Source organism: Anas platyrhynchos, chromosome 15 (assembly GCF_047663525.1).
Source record: "Anas platyrhynchos isolate ZD024472 breed Pekin duck chromosome 15, IASCAAS_PekinDuck_T2T, whole genome shotgun sequence".
Classification (NCBI taxonomy): domain Eukaryota; kingdom Metazoa; phylum Chordata; class Aves; order Anseriformes; family Anatidae; genus Anas; species Anas platyrhynchos.
In genome coordinates this window covers 12,856,084-12,873,980 of record NC_092601.1, presented here as the reverse complement: position 1 = coordinate 12,873,980, position 17,897 = coordinate 12,856,084, and the positions used below count along the sequence as shown (strand labels likewise).

Below are 17,897 nucleotides of genomic sequence, written 5' to 3'. Positions count from 1 at the left end.
TGCATATTAGTATTAATTCTACAGATTGTGTTGTTTTGTAAAGTATTCTGGACAAATTGTATTAGAAGCAGAGTAGTTAGAGGTTTGGAAACCTTTGCATTGCTTTCTTTCCTTATTATTTTTTTCCTGTATATTACATTCCATTAAGATTTTTTGCCTTCTTTAAGGCATCTGCTGCACAATTAAAACCTTCTGCAATAAATCCTATGAGAGAATAATAAATTTAATGCATTTGAGGCTTAACAGATGTTTAGTTCAATCATATTTATCTGTTACACTCTATTCCTTTGAAACTTCCTATTTTACTGCCTTTCAGGGGCTAATGGCTTCAAAGGACATTGTTTCCAACTTTCCTTTGTCATAAACGCCTTTCTTCTGGGCAAAGGGTAACTTGGAAGAAAGAGCATCTCAACAGAAATGGGATCTAGTAATACACTTGAACTAGATTGTTTCCATCTGTAGCTTTGACTCAGCCTTTCGCTCTTGTTTAACACAAATAATGATGTGGTTTCATCTTGAATACATGAAGTTACTAGACCTGCTCTGAATGCAAAATAGGACAACAGGAGATAAATGAGTGATTATAATTGAGCACTTTTGTCTGTTCCCAGACATCTAAGAAAGTCTTACTAGAAAGACTTGAATTTTTTTCCAGTGACCTCCTCTAAGGAAAAACATTTAATTTAAAAATTAATTAAAATTTAAAATTTAATTCTATTTCAAGTAAGTGATACAATTAATATATTTTATTCTAATGTAATCATTTAGTATTTTAAAAGTGTAAGTGATTTTGTTGGCAGCTACTAAGATTTGCTTCTCTGACTCTATTGACTACCTTGCACTAATTCTTCTAGTCTTCTGTTCATCAGAGCAGTCAATGTAGGCTAAAAAGATAACCAGTAAAATCACCCAGCATGTCCAGAGAGATTAACGTGTAACTGCTGCAGAAGTTCTATATTCTGACCTTAAAATGAATGTGCTTATTAGCTATTCTTTTTTCAAGTGAGAATTTGTTAAAAATTGTTTTCCTTATTTTTCATTTACTGTGAAGACAGTTTTTTTTAAGGATGCCTTCTTGCTCATGTGAAGCTGCGTGTGCAGGAGTGTTATGTATTTTGGGTTAGTGACTTCTATATATTTATTTTGGTAACAAAACCAACAGAGCATTAATGGAATTCTAGTCCGTCTTATTTTCCTGATAGAAAATGCAGATACAACAGCCTCAGTTAAGCCTAAAAATCTTTCATGAATTTCTTAGGTTTCAGTTTACAAAATCTTTCTACCTGTGCATTTCACTTATTTGAAATTAAAATAAATTTACCATGAATTTGGCATTACTGTTCATGGCCATATTTCAGATTGTATCTGTATTATACAGCCTAATTTCAAGAACTGTACATGAGAAATGTTTGGTTTATTTTTAATGTGAGATGCTCTCTCAAAACACCTATCTGAATCGTTTCTTTTCTTCCTTGTATTGCACTACTAAGCTAATAGTAAGATAAAGTATCTATAAACATTTATGACTACATTTTTGTTTTCTAGAATAAATGTGGAAATATTTAAAGTACCTTTATCATTTTAGTCACAAAGATTTTACGTTTGGGGTGTGGAGGAGTGGAAGGCAAAAAGGTATCTTTGAAAGGGATGTATTTTAATAGTTATGCTTATCATCAGGACTGGTGGTTTTGGTTTGTTAATTCATTGCATAATATGATGCCTAAAGCTGGTTCAAGTTTACAGTATGTCTGTCATAAATCGGACTTAAGTGGTCTGTTATCATGCAGTCTAGTCACATCATTATGCTTGCTAGCTATGGGGTTTGACAGTGAATGATGATAAGGCTAATATTTGGTTACTGTGTATTATGAGGTCTCATATATAAAACCTGATCATGAGCAGCTTTAATATATAGCAAAATGTTTTTAATTGATGTGAGAAATGCATGTTTGCCTTCACTTCAGGGAGTTTTCTGTACCTTTTTACAAACTGAATAATCGCTGAATGCCAGAGTCTGGTGTTAGTTTATGCCATTATTAATCTAGAGTAACCCATTATCTTTATTAGAGCTACTCTATAAATCACTATTGTAATTAAAATCAAAATATTCTCTTGAACTTGTTCAATTTCCAACCCACTTGGATGCTGTTACAGGTAGGCTAGGGGTCATTTTGCCTCTCCTGAATTAGTCTCCTGCAAAAACTTTTCTCCTTGTATAAATCTTACTTGGGAGGGCCATCTAAACTTGGCTAACCCATTATCTTAAACCAGCGATAAAAGACCATGGGATATGTTCATTATAAAAGTGTTCTCTATTCAAAGTACAGAATCTGACCTCTAATGTAAACTATAATTTAGATCTTAATAGGTCAGAGTGTGCTTACTATGGGTTCCTTTCAAAATGTTGATTCAAAACATGAAAGAGGAAATGAAATGGGTGAGCCAGCACATACAGCGAGTGCCTCTGGATTACCAGCAGCAGTAAAGAGATTGCAGTATGAAATCTCTTCTGTCTGATGCACTATGTACAGGGAGCCTTTGGTTAACAGTAAAAGAAAATGCAGTGAGACAGTCACTGATATTTAAAAATAAAATTCAAGTGTTTTACGGTGCATGAAGAAAAAAAAAGTTGTGAAATAATCCAGCACAAACTGTTCAGAAGGAAGCGTAGTTCTTAAAGTTCTCTTAATCTCAGGACATGTTTTGGCAGTATTCTTTGCAATAAAGATTAACAAAATAAAAATGTTTCTAACCAAGCATTCAAAGCCTAAAGACTTGAAGGCTGCAGTTGCTTCAAGTGCTGTGTGAGACAAAAATAACAACCTCCAAGCGTCAGGTTTTCCATTCTTGACGCACCAGGTGAATGGGTTGTTTTATTGAGCGTTTACACTGTGGTGGCAGGGCCGGGCAGAGGAAGGGAGTGTGAAAGAGCGACGCGAGAGCTGAGTCAATACCCGGCGTTGTTGGATGTCTGTCAGGACTTGGAAAGCTCTGCCTGGCTGCGTGAGCGTTGCCAAGTATTAGCTAAGTGCACCGCTTTGGCAGCAGATCTCAGAACGGACTTTTGATGAAGAGTGAGAATAAGTTCATTTTAAAGAATAAAAACCTATAAGAGCAATTTTTTGATGGCCATTTCAATGTTCATCCTGAATTTCTGTGACTTTCCAAGCAGCTTTCTGTTCTGCGCACTTAAAACCAAACAAACTTTGTAATCTTACTTGTATTGGATTTTTTTTTCCTTATGTCTTCTAACACTATTTTTCTTAAGTTGCTGATAAATTTTTTAAAAACTCCTCCAATTTTAAAATGCCATTACAGTCTAAAATATAACTTCTCATTTGAGTTTGATAAAACAAACACTACAGACTAAATTGCATTCACTTCTGCAGCCTTAAAATAACCAGGTGGCTTACTCGTGTTGGTTAATTCAGTGTTTATGATAAATAACATGGTAAATACATGGTATTTACTTCTCTGTTGCATGTGAAATAACTAATTACTGTAGCAACTCTCAGTTCTCATAGCATTTACCTTTGTATTTTGGTAATCACCAGCAACCTTAAATATAAAGGAAAAAAAAAAAAAGCATAACACTGTAGGCTGTACAGAAGGACTCAGAAAAATAGGGTTTTATATATATATATATATCATACGGTTTACAAACACATAGATATGTGTATATATAAAAATATATATATGTAGTTTGAAAAGAGAAAAGTAATTATATATATCCAGTCACTATGAGATGGTGTCTGCATTAGATGGGAAGGTTACCAAAGCACTAACGTATACTATGAGAGAGACAGGTCTTGATGGCTGGGGAAATGTTGAGAAAGGAGAAGATGAGAAGGATCGCATCAAAAGTTCTGTGTCATTTGTGTCATTTAGCTGAATTTGTCAGTTATCTGCACCTTTTGGGGAGCTTTTTTGGGAACTGAGGCACTGTAGGATGACATATCTTTGCTGACTGACTCAGTCTTGTGCTGTGGCTCTGCCAGTGGCACAGAGTCAGAAAACCAAAATTATGGAGCTTTGTACGTTGGAACAAGAGCCTTTCAGGTTTAATACCGTAAGAACCTGCATGGCAAAGACTTCATTGTGGGATAATGAAAGGTTGATTGACAAATAGATTACTGGAGGAGGCATGACAGTGACCCAGCCCTGAAATAGAACCCATGTTCTTGCCGTGGAAATGTAATGACAGAAAACACATCTGTAGACAAAAAGCCATTATACCAGCTCCTGGCTGAGGCCTGGTAAGTACCTACGGTTCTAGTCTGGGTGAGGTCAAACTGGCCACTTTGGGACATGTCCAGATGCTCCTCCGAGCCGTACGCTGCAGTCTCCTAGACCAGACTGGCACACATTCAGCATGTCAGTGCCAGCACAGCTGGGAGGGAGCTGGATGATGTGGCCATCGGCATCCTGAGCAGGATGATGTGGTCGCCCGCATACAGGGCAGGACTGCAGCAAGCCCAGTTTAGATAGGTTTGCATGTAGAACCACACCCAAGGAATGAGTTTTTTTCCTCTACACCCTTCTAAAGCAAAGTGCAACATTCCAGCTGCTAACTGCTAGCAGTTAAAAGTAAGTTATGCAACCTGGTGCTAGAAGACAGCAAAGGGTAATAGGCATTTTTAGGATGAGTTGAGAAGAAGCTGAGAAATCTGCCTCTCCTTGGCTGTTAATGCTATACAGTCAGGTTCTGATAAAACAGTGCAAGAAATTAATCAGCATGTGTATCAGATCTGTTTTAGCAGGTGTGCCGTCAATGAACGTGAAAGGTTACTTTGATTTTGAGGGAGCAGTTAGTTAACCATTAAGGTTCACTTTTCAGACTAAGAAACAGCTATTTAAGTAGTAACAAGTATCTTTACTTTTTATATGCTATTCCCTGACTTGGAAAGAAAAGAGCCTGTTCCTAAACCAATGTGTGCTATCCTGGAGAGAAGGAAGTAGTGATTTTGTCTGGCACTCCAAGTCTTCTTTGCAAAATAACATGATTAATTATTCTTCTATCATTTGTGAGCTTCTTGGTTTGTCTGTGCCCATATATATTTATTTCAACTGCTGTAATGAGCAACAGCAAGAGGTTTCCTATCTCTCTTAAATATTCTAGTTATTAACGGTATCAGTTAAATATATTTTATTGCTGCTCTTTGTTAACTAACTTCAAAGCTCTATGAAAGAAACAAATACGGTTGTATGCTTATCAACAGGCCAAGTTCTCACAGAAATTTCAAGAACACACAAGAAACTTAATGACAGTCTAGAGGAAAGTGTAAGTTAAACAACTTCTTAATCTATCCAACCTTTTGAAATTATAAACTACTTTTGCTGATTTTTAATAACCCTTCATTCATTTGCTTTTCAAGTTCAAAAAATTTCATAAAGAAATTATATCTGAACTGGAGAAGAAAACAGACCTGGATGTAAAATACATGACTGTAAGTACATTCAATTCTAATACCAACAAGCTCGTATTTTATTTATCTGTTGTTAGGCATAGACTTTTTCAGAAATTGTTCCCTAGAATTTAGTTAGTATGACAGATTTGAGCTTTAAATACATAAACATGGCCAAAATTTTCATGCTTATGTTGAGTTAAAATAGGAACCAATGCTTGATGACTTAATAGCATTCTTAAACTAAAGGTGACAAAAGCAATTGGTCACCTAATTTGATGTGTATTAGTGATAATCTATGGAAATGTTTTTTAAATGCTTACAAATGTTGCACTGCTGAGTGCATTATAAGATATTTTAAATATTTTGATTGCAGGCAACTTTAAAGAGGTACCAAAACGAACACAGAAGCAAATTAGATTCTCTAGAGAAGTCTCAGGCTGAGCTGAAAAAAATCAGAAGGAAAAGCCAAGGAGCACGAAATGTAATGAAGTATGAGCATAAAGAAATGGAGGTCAGTGTGTTGTCTCTTAAGTTTTTTTGTTTTGTTTTAAATGAGAACTGGTCAAAACATTAAGCTGTTTCAGGTCATATCTGAGTCTATTTTAAAACTTGACTTCTGAAGCTTACAACAATTTTTATATATGCAATGTAATTAGTTAATACACATAACTCCTCTGTAAATTGTTTGGCAACAGTTAAACTAACTTCAAAGAATGTGTATTGTTGATTTCTCAAAGCTGTTTTATATCAAGGGGGCTCCTAGAATATGCATTCTGGTTGAAAATAAATGCTGGTACTGTACTGTTGTATATGTTCAGAGACGTTTTCTTCAGTTTCTAGATTTATTCACTTGACCACTACTTGGTGAACTACTTTAAATTATCTCAGTAACTACACCTTTATGCATAAGTTTATGCAGCCATGCCATGCAACTTCAACAGTAATTTGCTATAAATTAATTTTCCAAAGTAGGCAACATCACTTATTATTTACTTCCTTTCCTGCAGATCTTAAACAGCATTGCCATCTTGAGGCAAAATAAGAAATGGCAAGGCAGTAAAGAGAACCTTTGTTTTAAATAAGTCATATTCTGGCTATCACGTGTATCAGAAAATACTTGCTATTGATATTTTTATTTGCACGAGCTTTTTGTTTTATATTATGTTTTATATTTTTTCCTCCATATTTTTCTGTTTTAATTTTCTGTTCAAAGAAAGCTTTGTTTATAACAAGGTACAGCAAAAATAAATAAAGAATAGCTCTTATTTCTTACTGCTTGTCTTTTAACCTGCATTCAGAAGATCAGTTCTTTTTAATGTATTGGACTGAGAATTCAAGAATTAACATTTAAGCACATTTTAGCCATGAATCTTCATAACCTTAGATAAATATACTTTAGTCTCTTTAGTATCTCATTTTCCCCCTCTAAAATGAAGTATAGATTCATCACAGCTTTGTGAGAGTAAATGTAACTGCTATGGAGCAGATGAAGGTAATTAGTCTAATTAGAGAATGAACACCTGTGGCCTTAAAATTGCTCAGCTCAGTTGCTACTGCTTTGAAGTCGTATTCTTATTTGCTGTAGATATTACTTAGATGCTAAAAGACTTTTTTTTTGTTTTGCTTCCTTTCCCCTTTTAAATAGAATCAGATAATTATTTAGGTTGGAAAAGACCCTTAAGATCATGAAGCCCAATGATCTGTCTGTCGTGACAAGTCCACCACTAAACTATGTCCCCAAGTGCCACATTCACACATCTCTAAAATACATCCAGGGGTTGCAACTCTACCACCTCCCTGGGCAGCCTGTTCCAAAGCCTAACATCCTTTTTGAGAATAAACTCTGCCTGACATGCAGCCTAAACCTCCCTGGTGCAACTTTTCATGTGCCTAGATTACTACTTGCCTATAATAAAAAATATATGTTTACCTGATGAGGTTGGAGAATTAGGTGTATGCATGAAAAGAGAATAACTTTGAAGTAGAGCCACCTTACCCCGCTTTTCCAGTAACTTTTTCTAGGGTTTTTGGAGTTCACTTCAGTAATTGAATAGAGTACACCACATAAAACTAAGAGACTTTTTTTTTCCTTAGTATTTGGAAACCGTGAACTCTCGACAGACTGATATTCAGAGATTTATTGCAGAAGGCTGTAGAGAAGCTCTACTTGAAGAAAAAAGAAGATTCTGTTTTCTGGTTGACAAGCACTGCAGTTTTACCCAGCACATGCACTTCTATCATGTTCAGGTCAGTGGCATGAGTGTAAATAGAAATGAAACTCCCGAAATCTAATCCTATAGGAGATCTTAAGCATCTCTTTTAGTATCAAGATGAGACTGCCATAAATAGTTAAGACAGCACTAGGAACACTGTAGTACCAGACAAGTATTGCATTCTGTTCACAAAAATGTTTACAATGCAATATTCTCATAAACAATAAAGGGTTACTATGAATTTTTAAAAAATCTACAGAAATTCCAGTATCTGACCCTGAAAAAGAGCGTTCTTTCTATTACATACTATTTGTTTCAAATATATATTACGTAATTATGAACTTGTTTGAAAAGACTTCCATTTCAGTTATGTTATCATTTTGCTGTAACAAAATTTAGCAAGTAGCTCTGTGTAATTTTATGTAAAAGCATATATTTGACTAGTACCTTTTACATTTGGATGCAGTGTGCAGAATTCCTCAACTCCAAGCTGCCTGGGTGGCAGGAAATTTGTAGTGATGCTACCAAAGTGCCTGAAAAAGTCAAAATGATGATAGACGAAATAAGGACACCTGGTTCCACTCCAATATCAGGAACACCACAGCCTTCACCAATGATAGAGAGAAATACCATGGTATGTCTTTCTCTGATAGTTAAAGGTTCTCTTTTAAATGGGACTAGATTGGCTTCACTAGTTTCTGTTGTACTTAAGCATTTGGATTCAAGTCTATAATGTAACTCAACTGGAATATACTGGGGTTGGATAAAAGCCAATCATTAAGCTGAAGCTCTACCACTGGAAAAATTCACAATGTATATGGTTAGCAGAAGTGTATATCCAAACAAGGCTCAGTTTTCAGTTAGGAGCTCAGGACTTTTTCTGCAGTGCCCAGTCTTAGGACTTCATTTGTTGTAACAGTTCCATATCCTAAATTCTTAACTGTAAGTACTAGTAATTTCATACTCTGCTAGCTTAATATAAGCTTAAACAAAATGTTACTTTCTTCCCTCTATTTTTTTGTTTTACCATTAGTTGTTGAATTTCTAAATTATACTCATCTCCAAATTTATTTATTTATTCAAAGAAATTTACTTATCTAGGTGTGAGTGTGCTATTTGTGGAAATGGGGGCTTTTATAGCATTCCCACTAACAAATGTGTATCAAGGGACAGGACTCTCTTGCAAAGTATCCTATCAACAACTTCATAGGAATGTAGGGACTTTCTGGCTGGCCTACATATATATAATCTGGGAAAATTTGAGCATTGCTTTCTAGAATTTTATGTTGCAAATAACCCAGGTGTCACTGTCATCTCAGTATTGTAATAATTTTTATATATTTTTTTTTTGTGACTCTAGATTGGAAATGATTTTTATACTTATGAAAGTGTATCAAAGGTGCCCCCTGCTCCTACAGGTAGGGCATACATTAGTCCACTGGTTGATATGTTTAACAATCCTGCAACGGTTCCAAAGACATCTTCGGAAAGACTAAATTCAACAGGTGAGTGTCATTTTGTTGCAAACTATAAGAGCAAATGGCACGTTACAGTATTAAAAATTATCTTTGGATTTCTTGGCTACTATCGTGATGTGAATTCCAGGACATATGGAGGAGTAAAGAATGTTCCTTATGAAATATTTATATATGAGTTACCTAACAGGCAAAATATATGTCATAAGAAGGGAAGAACTGTTAGCAGTAAAATACAGGTCAAGATTCTATTTTAATCAGGTAAAATACAGGTAGATTATATTTTAATCACTTTACATGCATACCTGATTCTCCCAGTTTAACTGCTCCTCGGACTCCCAATCTTACTGGAAGAATACATTCTGTAATTTTGAACAAGACACATCTGTGTGATTATTTCAGTGCATACAGACAAACGTGAACTAATATTGCCGTCTTGTTTTGGTTTCCTTTAAGGATATGTAAGTTAGGGAAGAATGCACATGGGACAAAATGAGCAGTCTTGTATTTCTTTCCTGAAACACAAAATCCTCTTTAGATTTGTTTTGCTAGTTTCTAAAATACTAATCCTTGGCTTACTCTGCTATAGGGAAAGAACTAAGCCTACATCACAACAAAAGAAATGCAGAACTCTTCAGTGTAATAATAGCATTTCCAGCATTTCTTCCTTAAAAAAAAATGCTCTGCAATACATTGTGCTGGTCAAATAATACACATTTTTGAGACATCCTTTAAATCTTCTGGTAAACATCTGATGTCTGCCAAGTGTCTGCATTTGTCATTGATTCAGTTGAAGTCGAGTGCTAGGTTCATTTGCAAATGAAATCTTGGACTTCATACACACCTTTTTCTTTTTTTTTTCCCTTTTTCTTTTTTTTTTTTAAAGGAAAATTTTCAAAGGTCTTCTGTAGCTGTGTATGGTTAGCATTTTCATGGCAAAAGAAGAAGCAGTAGCAAGTTAAAATTCATGTAACTTCTTATTACCTGTTGATTCAACCTTATTGTGATATGTGCATTTGTTTACACATACACTATTAAGAACTTTGTGGTGGTAAGAAATGGTAGATAACTGAGAGTCTTAGCAGAAAGTAAAGCAGTACAAAGTTTCAGAACTTCATCTGCATTGAGTTTTCCTTTACCTATTTTTCTTTTCCCATTGGACAGCTAATTGTATTTTATTAGTGTGGTTAATTTTGCTTTTCTTTTCTTGTTTTGCTTTTTTTTGACAGAGAGTTCAGAAGATGCCAGTTTATCACGCTCAACTTCTGTTGCCACAGGGTTGAATATAATGAAGAGGCAAAAAGTGAAGACAATCTTCCCACATACTGCTGGAAGTAACAAGACATTACTTAGCTTTGCACAGGGGGATATCATCGTGCTTCTTGTAGCTGAAGAAAAGGATGGCTGGCTTTATGGGGAACATGAGTCAACTAAAGCGTAAGATAGTCAATACTTTACCCAATCTGAACACGAAAGAAAAATGTCTCTCATCAGGTTTCATTAGCAGATAATAGTAAATGGTTTTCCACCCTTTTTGCTGGCTATCATTGACTGGGGACTTGAAGTCCTTCTGTCAGGTGAATCACTGAGTTTATCTTAGGGAGATCTTGTACACTAATTTGATATCATCAGACCCAGGCCTTTAAATGTTAAATCTTCTGAAGTCTACTGTTTTGTCTGGTGTTGTCTTTTGAAAGATCATTCCAATTGTATATAATACGAAATTGAAAACCTTTCCCATTACAGAAAAGGATGGTTTCCATCATCATATACTAGACCACTGGAAGAACCAGCAGAAGAAAAAGCATTTGCCCCGGTGCCAAGGTAACATTTTGAGCAGGACTTGCAAAAATGCCCAAATCTTTACACTTCTGTAACATCTATTAATCGTGTTAACATTTCTGCTTACAGTTGATGTTGTTCAGTGGCATATATAGTAAGTACTTTCTAACAATCTGTAGTATGATCCCTTGATTACATTATCATGTTTTAACGGTTATACAGAGACCCCAAGAACTAGCATCACCCCAACTTTAATTTAGAGTCCCACTGATTTCAGGGAGATTACATGCTTTAACTTTCAGCTCATCCACTTCTGTTCTTTCTTGGGACTAAAGACATGTGAGAGGAACTGAAAATGTTATTTGTTGGGTTCTGTCTTACAGCCCTGCACCTATTAGAAGTGTTAGTTCTGTGAATCTTTCAGAAAAAGCTGGTGTTGTCCTCCCACCACCAGACTATCTGGGGTCTTCGCAAACAGGTTCATCGTCAGATAAGAGAATGGAGTCTTCCAAAGGCACTACTGTTAAAACACCAACCGACAGACCAGAAAATGTGGGTCAGGTAAGTAATCAATACCACAAATCTAAGTGTTCTGCCCTGCTTACTTTTCTTGACCTGCTTAACTGAGTTCTTAAATGAGGCCCTGAAATATTCTGGTTTAGTTATTTGTACTTGACTTCAGCGGCCATTCAGTGCACCTGTCTTCTGGATTCTTATGCTTTTTTTGGTATCTCAATCCAAAAAAATCATAGTAATAAGAAGGGAGATACATTGTTTAGTGATATAATTAAGAGTATTAGCAGCCTTTCTCTGCATAGCAGAGAAAATTTCTCAGGAATGTAATCTATGAAACTTGAGAGTAAATCCTGATAGAAAGTAATACAAATCCATCATCTTAAGTGACTTTAGAACTGTAGTGGGACAGGGGATTTAGAATAGCATAAGCTCTGTTTTAAAGAATAATTTAAACACCAACATGAAAGTTAGTGTTACTTTTATGAATCTTGTGGAGGAATATGCATACTAATTAATGTCTATATTCAGCAAAATTACAGATGGGTGGAAATGCATTTTTATGAACAAGTAATGATACATAAATTTGGTATTTCTACTATTATGTCAGCATTCAAACAATGATTCAAAATGAAGACTAATATAACCAAACAATTGCTGGTACCATAGCAAATTTCTAAGAAGTCAGGAATCTTATAGAAAAAAAACATACAATTATTTATCAGTTAGACCAAAACATTTTGTATACTATTACTATACTATACTGCTATAACATCTAAGCAGCCTTTGGGCTGTCCTTCTACGAGATGTTTTTGCTTTCTAAGTGACCTGTTGAATCATACAGTATAAATTGAAGATAATTTTGTAAATTTGTATTTGATGGAGGTAAAACTAAGAAATTTAAAAAGCAAAAACTGAAAGTTTATTGCATCGCATTTTGATTCACAGTGAAAGATTCCATGTAAGTTGAAAGGATGACTATATAATGGTACTTATCTCCTGTAAAATGGAAAGGCATCAGGAAACAATGGTCTTCATCCAAGAAGCCTCCTTTCCTTCCATTTCATTGAAGTCTACTAATAGTAATGTCAAGTATATCTACAGCATTTTTTACTTCAACATATTAGCTATTTTGGGCAAGGGTTGACAAGTGTTTGTTATACTGACAAGCAAAGAGAATGAACTATGTTTAAAACAAGTAAAAATAGATACATTAATTTAATAATAATCAAAATATATAAATCACCTCCAATACATCACAATAGACAAAATTACCATTAGAATAACGCATGCAGCAGATGTACAGAAATACTGAGTTATGTATATATATATTTGAATCCACACTCAGGTAATTTTATGTATCAGTACTGATCCTTGTTATTCACTATTCATCCCACTAGTGGGATGCCACCCACTAGATCACGTTGCTCATCTAGCCTGGCCTTTGAACACCTCCAGGCACAGCCTCTCTGGGCAGCCTGTGCCAGAGCCTCACCACCCTCTCTGTGAAGAATTTTCTCCTACAGAGGAGGAAATAAATAGGAAGTATATAATTTGTGCAGTGATGTCACATTTCTAGGACAATGTTTTTCTCCAGGGAATAAAGCTTTTCACATGCATCGAAGGAGTATCAAGAAGTAAGATCAAAATTTTAGTGTTAAGTCACTTTCAAATGGAATATCTGAGAACTTCTAAAATTATTATGAAGAAGGACATCTATAGTTTGATATATTTGTGGTTTTCATTTTTGGATAAAGAAGCAATGAGCCTTAACAATTATGTGATGTCAGATTTATACATTGGTTCATTTATTCTATGACTATCTGTTGAGACCTATGGGATCAACATGTCCTTCAAATGTAATTATGTTCTCAATAGTTAAAAGATGTATCAGCCTGTGAAAGTTGCAAAGCAAGCAGTACAGTGAGTTCTTTGCCCTGTGACAAGTAAAAGGTGACTTACTATAGACCTTTTAAAATTATTGAATCCATTAAATTGCTATGGTATCACTGTTCTGTGCTGCTGTCTGGCCTTAGTCAGCTCGCAAGTGCTGTCAACCTTATGGAAGGTTTTTCTATGGCATTAGTTTAGGGGTTTTATCAGTAAAATAAAGGCTTGTGGACTAACTTTGGTATTGAACTTTAAAAAAAAAAAGGCAACAAAAAAGAGAAACGTCTAACTATTTAGTTGATAGATGAGGTCAGAATTCTAATTAGAACAGTATATTCTCTTTGGAGGCCAGATCAGGCTTATACCTTCTGCTATAAGAGGAAGACAAAGGAAGGCATCTTTTTTGAGATCCTGCATTTCCACAGGGAAAAAGTGATTATTTTATGCTCTAGAATTCTTCATTACTGTAGTTTAGGCACCCCATAACTTGTAGCAGATACATTTTGCTGTGACCCCATGATACTTACCTGTCATATAAAAGGAAGAGAACTGTAGAGGAGAGTTCCTGCACTTGCAGCAAACTATTTTGCTCCAAAATTACCATTTACTTTTGTTCTTTTGGAAAGCTGTAGAGCTTCCTTGATATTTCTGCTTCTGGGCAAGTCAACAACTTTGGAAATAAGCTCAACATTACAGCAAGCTGGCCCTGTACAGAATTTACATACACGTAAAACAGTATGCTTACAGTGTCTTTTATAAAGAAGCACAAAATGACTCAATGCATCTTATTTTTGTTTCAAAATACAAAGAATAATAGCTCAGGATTTCAAGGAGGAAAGATGAGGAATGGTTCTTACAAGTTAAATTGTTCATGCTGCATTACGTAGGACAGTTCTATGCAGACCAATATCAACAACAAAGGACTTCGTCACTGAGAGAGCTTGGATGAGGGCTGGTGTTTAGTAAACAGTAGCCTGTAATTAAGGCATTAATTAATTCATTCATTATAATTAATTTTAAGGCCTAATTAGACCTAATTCTACTTATGGCTGATGTGATCCAATGAAATTGCACACGTACATGCACAGGCTTAAGAACACAGTCAAATTAGGTCCTTAATAAATACCGATTTCTTCACCTGTGTCACAGTGTCATCAGTATGGTAGCTAGGAACTACCGGTACAGTAGATGGTTACCTAATTTGAGAAGACAAAAATTTACTAAGATAGAAGTTGGCTTACAGACATTTGCTTAGCAGTGAAATCGTATGTACTGAAAGCAAAATGGTAGTACAGACAAAAAGAGTACACAAAAAGCAACTGCATACTCCTGCTTCTACATGCATGAATGTTATTCAAATGTTCACTTTCACTTTGAACTTTAGCTGACGCTTATCAGAAGCAAGGCAGTTAGTTTGCCATTTTAATACTTGATTTAAATATGATTATTTCTAAAAGTTAGTGCAGGAGGAAGTATAAGTTAAATGTTTCCAAAACTGCCCTGTTGTGCACTAGGCTTGCCGATCCTGCTTTGTAGCACTTTTCCGTTTTATTGCACCTGAAGCACTGCATCCTGTAATAACGTTGTGGCAGTGCAACACTGCCCTCTTCTGGGTTATCTTAAATTCACAAATACAAAATCCATCACAGAAGTACAGTGCCAACAGTATCTGAAAAAGCAAGTGCTTTCAGGTTGTACATTTAACCAGGACTGTTTGATTATAATGAAACGTTAGCAATACCAGTGCAAAACTATTCCTCCTTTTGTATCACTCGCCCACAAACACTACAAATTAAATACGTGGATGCTATCAGCTCTTTTCTTGCTTTATTAGCATCATCATTATTCGCCATTATTACTCACACAAGTCACAGGTGATACCAGAAGTTGTCCTTTGTAAATCAACAGTAGCTGAAAGTAGTAGTTCGTATTTTATTAAAAAAAAAAAAAAAAAAAAAAAAAAAAAAACAACCCTGGTCAGAATCTGCTCTCACTTCAGGCTTTTAATAGGCCATTAAGCTGGCTGCTGCCTTTTTTAACTTGATGGCTTTACAGCTGCATGAAGCTAAACTGTGTTCTCTCTGTAAGATCTGCTCCAAGACTAGCTTGGCATTGTGCAGTGACAACTAGCTGTTTATTAACTATGCTATAGAAACAATATGGTAAAACTTGTGTGTTGTTAATAGTTCTGTCCTTTGTCTTTTAGTTTTTTGACTTTCAGTGATTTGCTACTTTAACCTCTAAAATGCACTCTCAGGTGATTGTTGGTGTTAAAGCTGGGAAAAAAAACAATTAAAAAAAAAAAAAAAGGCTATTACTGGGGGCACAGTTCTCTACGCTAAATGTTTTAGCCTGCTTACATGATAGGGCCTCTTCTCCTTAGCAGAAGGGGGAGATCACCTGTAGCATTTTGTTTTGTTTAAGTCTGTGTAAATATCCTTTTCTTTTGCAGAAACCTGATATGAATGGCATTGTAAAGCCACCCTTTCTAAGGTATATTTTTTAAAGCTTTTATGCTAATACAGTTGATTTTTATTTTGGCTTATAACATATTTTGATTGTGAGGGGAAACTGAGATGTTTTTTCCTGAATTTTACTCTGACCTTTCCTAGGCATTGTTAAAACCACTGTGGTTAAAATTGGTTGTACTTTGCTCAAGAGTGCTGTTAAGTGAAATGCAATGCAATGCCTTCCTCAGAAGTGTTTTTCTCTAGTGGTTTGGCAGGGAGCAGGAGTCAATCAGTCTCTAAGGGTTAAAACTAAAAGTTTTGAAAATTGGAAGCTATTTAGAGGATGTCCAGATCTAATTGGACACTAACTTAAGCAAGTGTTGGATTGCTGTAAAGTGGAGTGTATGAAGTTTGTTTTAAAGATTGAAGTTAATTTAAGAGCTGCATATAGTCCTTTAGTCTAAACCATAACTTCATCTTCAGATAACTTAAATGAAGAAATGGCATGGCTTAAATTTCATTTTGTATCACTGTGAGCCTTCTAGTAACTTTGTACATTTCTTTTCAGTGGGGAAAATCCATTTGCAACTGTGAAACTCAGACCAACAGTAACAAACGACAGATCAGCACCAATTATTCGATGAATATACAATATATATACACTTCTCCTTAAAAACACCATTTTCAGTAATGTCAATTGCTATCTAAAGTTGTTCTAAAAAAGATTATTTAAATGTAATTACTGTACAATAGAATCATACTAGAATTGATTTCTGATTTTTAAAAACCTATACTTTCTAATGAGGCTATTGCTTTGGGCTAATGTTTGAGCACTTCAGTTTGATTTTACGGTATGCCTTTTTTGTAGTAGGACAATTGTGAAAATACTGGAGGTAGTTTGGATACTGTAGAAAATCTGAGTTAACTAATAGCTCAAATCTGAATCTTTGGCATTTGCTATTTGGAAATTGCAATGGTAAGTTCTAGAGTGCAAGTCTGTGTATGCCACTTACTAAATTAGAAAAGGCTGACTTTCCTCTTCCAAATTCAGCAATGTAACAATTGCCTTATTATTCCAGAATAGAGAATTGCCTGTATAAAATTATACATTATTTTGTCTAAAAAAGACACCCTAGGTCAGCAATAAATATTTATCCTCTAAGCATAGACACATTTGTAATGCTTTGCTTAATGTTCAGATACAAGTTTTTAAACGTTAGGACTAAGCTTAATGTATTGTCAACACATTCTTCAATGATTTTTTTCTTTAACACATTGTCAAACTTTAGCCTTATAAAAGTTATTATAATAAAACAGTGCCATAATTTTTCTTCATGTATTAATGTAAAAAAGCTACTTTTGAAGTTACTCCATTCCTGCAGCCTTCCACAAGAGACAAACAATGCCTAGCAATGGCATAAATGCTGGCAGAGCACGTTGTATCTCAGTGAAGTGACATACAGCTTTTAAAATGCAAAATTCTGCTTGGGGACTGAAGTTTCATTGCTACAGGCTCTGAGTTCCTGAATCAAATGGAGCTAGCTTGTCTGAAGAAAAGATTATTTCTACTGTAATAATCAGCTTAGAACTTAGCCTAGGATCTTACAACCTGCCTCTTCATTCTGCATTAGTGTTAGGTGCTTTGTTAGAACCTGTTCGGCTCAGGTGGTATTTCCTACCTGCTATGTGAAGTGTCTCTCCTGAGAGACACTCCAGCAATTAATCCATATCCTGAAGCCTTCTATTTTATATATAAATACATCTGTATATGCCTCCTACAGCATCCTGTGGATATTCATTTTGTTGTGTCTGCTTCTGCTACTACAGTGAATTCAAGTCATGTGAAATGCCTTTCAGTTACTTAATATCAAAAAATAGTATATGAGCAGGAGATGGCTGCAGAGGTAGAGTCCACTCCTTCCACCTCCCCCTCCTCTCACCCAGCCTTTCAGTGTTCAAGTCTGAGAAAGCTTCATTAGATACTCACAGACAGTTCCCATAGCAGTTATACCATTTTGAAATACTGATGTTTCAGTGGTACAAATTACACCTGCACCAGTTTTCTAAACTATTAGAGAGAGGCACATCAAACTAGACTACAAGCCCTCAATGGTTCAGCCCCAGAATTAAATATTTTGACATGTATAAATCTTCAGTTGTGGCCAC

The 17,897-nt window shown here is 35.3% G+C and overlaps 1 protein-coding gene across 2 annotated transcripts in view; it reads left to right on the top strand.

Annotated features, from left to right (window-relative positions):
* The window catches only part of BAIAP2L1 (BAR/IMD domain containing adaptor protein 2 like 1), a 39,836-nt gene extending 22,327 nt beyond the window's left edge, over positions 1–17,509 (top strand). For both annotated transcript variants that reach the window (XM_072023782.1, XM_005020048.6), the window contains 11 exons: positions 5,220–5,281; positions 5,376–5,447; positions 5,782–5,919; positions 7,503–7,655; positions 8,088–8,255; positions 8,982–9,126; positions 10,326–10,533; positions 10,843–10,920; positions 11,262–11,439; positions 15,734–15,774; positions 16,300–17,509. In XM_072023782.1, coding sequence (XP_071879883.1) covers positions 5,220–5,281; positions 5,376–5,447; positions 5,782–5,919; positions 7,503–7,655; positions 8,088–8,255; positions 8,982–9,126; positions 10,326–10,533; positions 10,843–10,920; positions 11,262–11,439; positions 15,734–15,774; positions 16,300–16,375 — 1,319 coding nt within the window. In that variant the 3' untranslated portion in view covers positions 16,376–17,509. The remainder of the gene's footprint in view (positions 1–5,219; positions 5,282–5,375; positions 5,448–5,781; positions 5,920–7,502; positions 7,656–8,087; positions 8,256–8,981; positions 9,127–10,325; positions 10,534–10,842; positions 10,921–11,261; positions 11,440–15,733; positions 15,775–16,299) is intronic.
* The last annotated feature ends 388 nt before the right edge of the window (positions 17,510–17,897 follow it).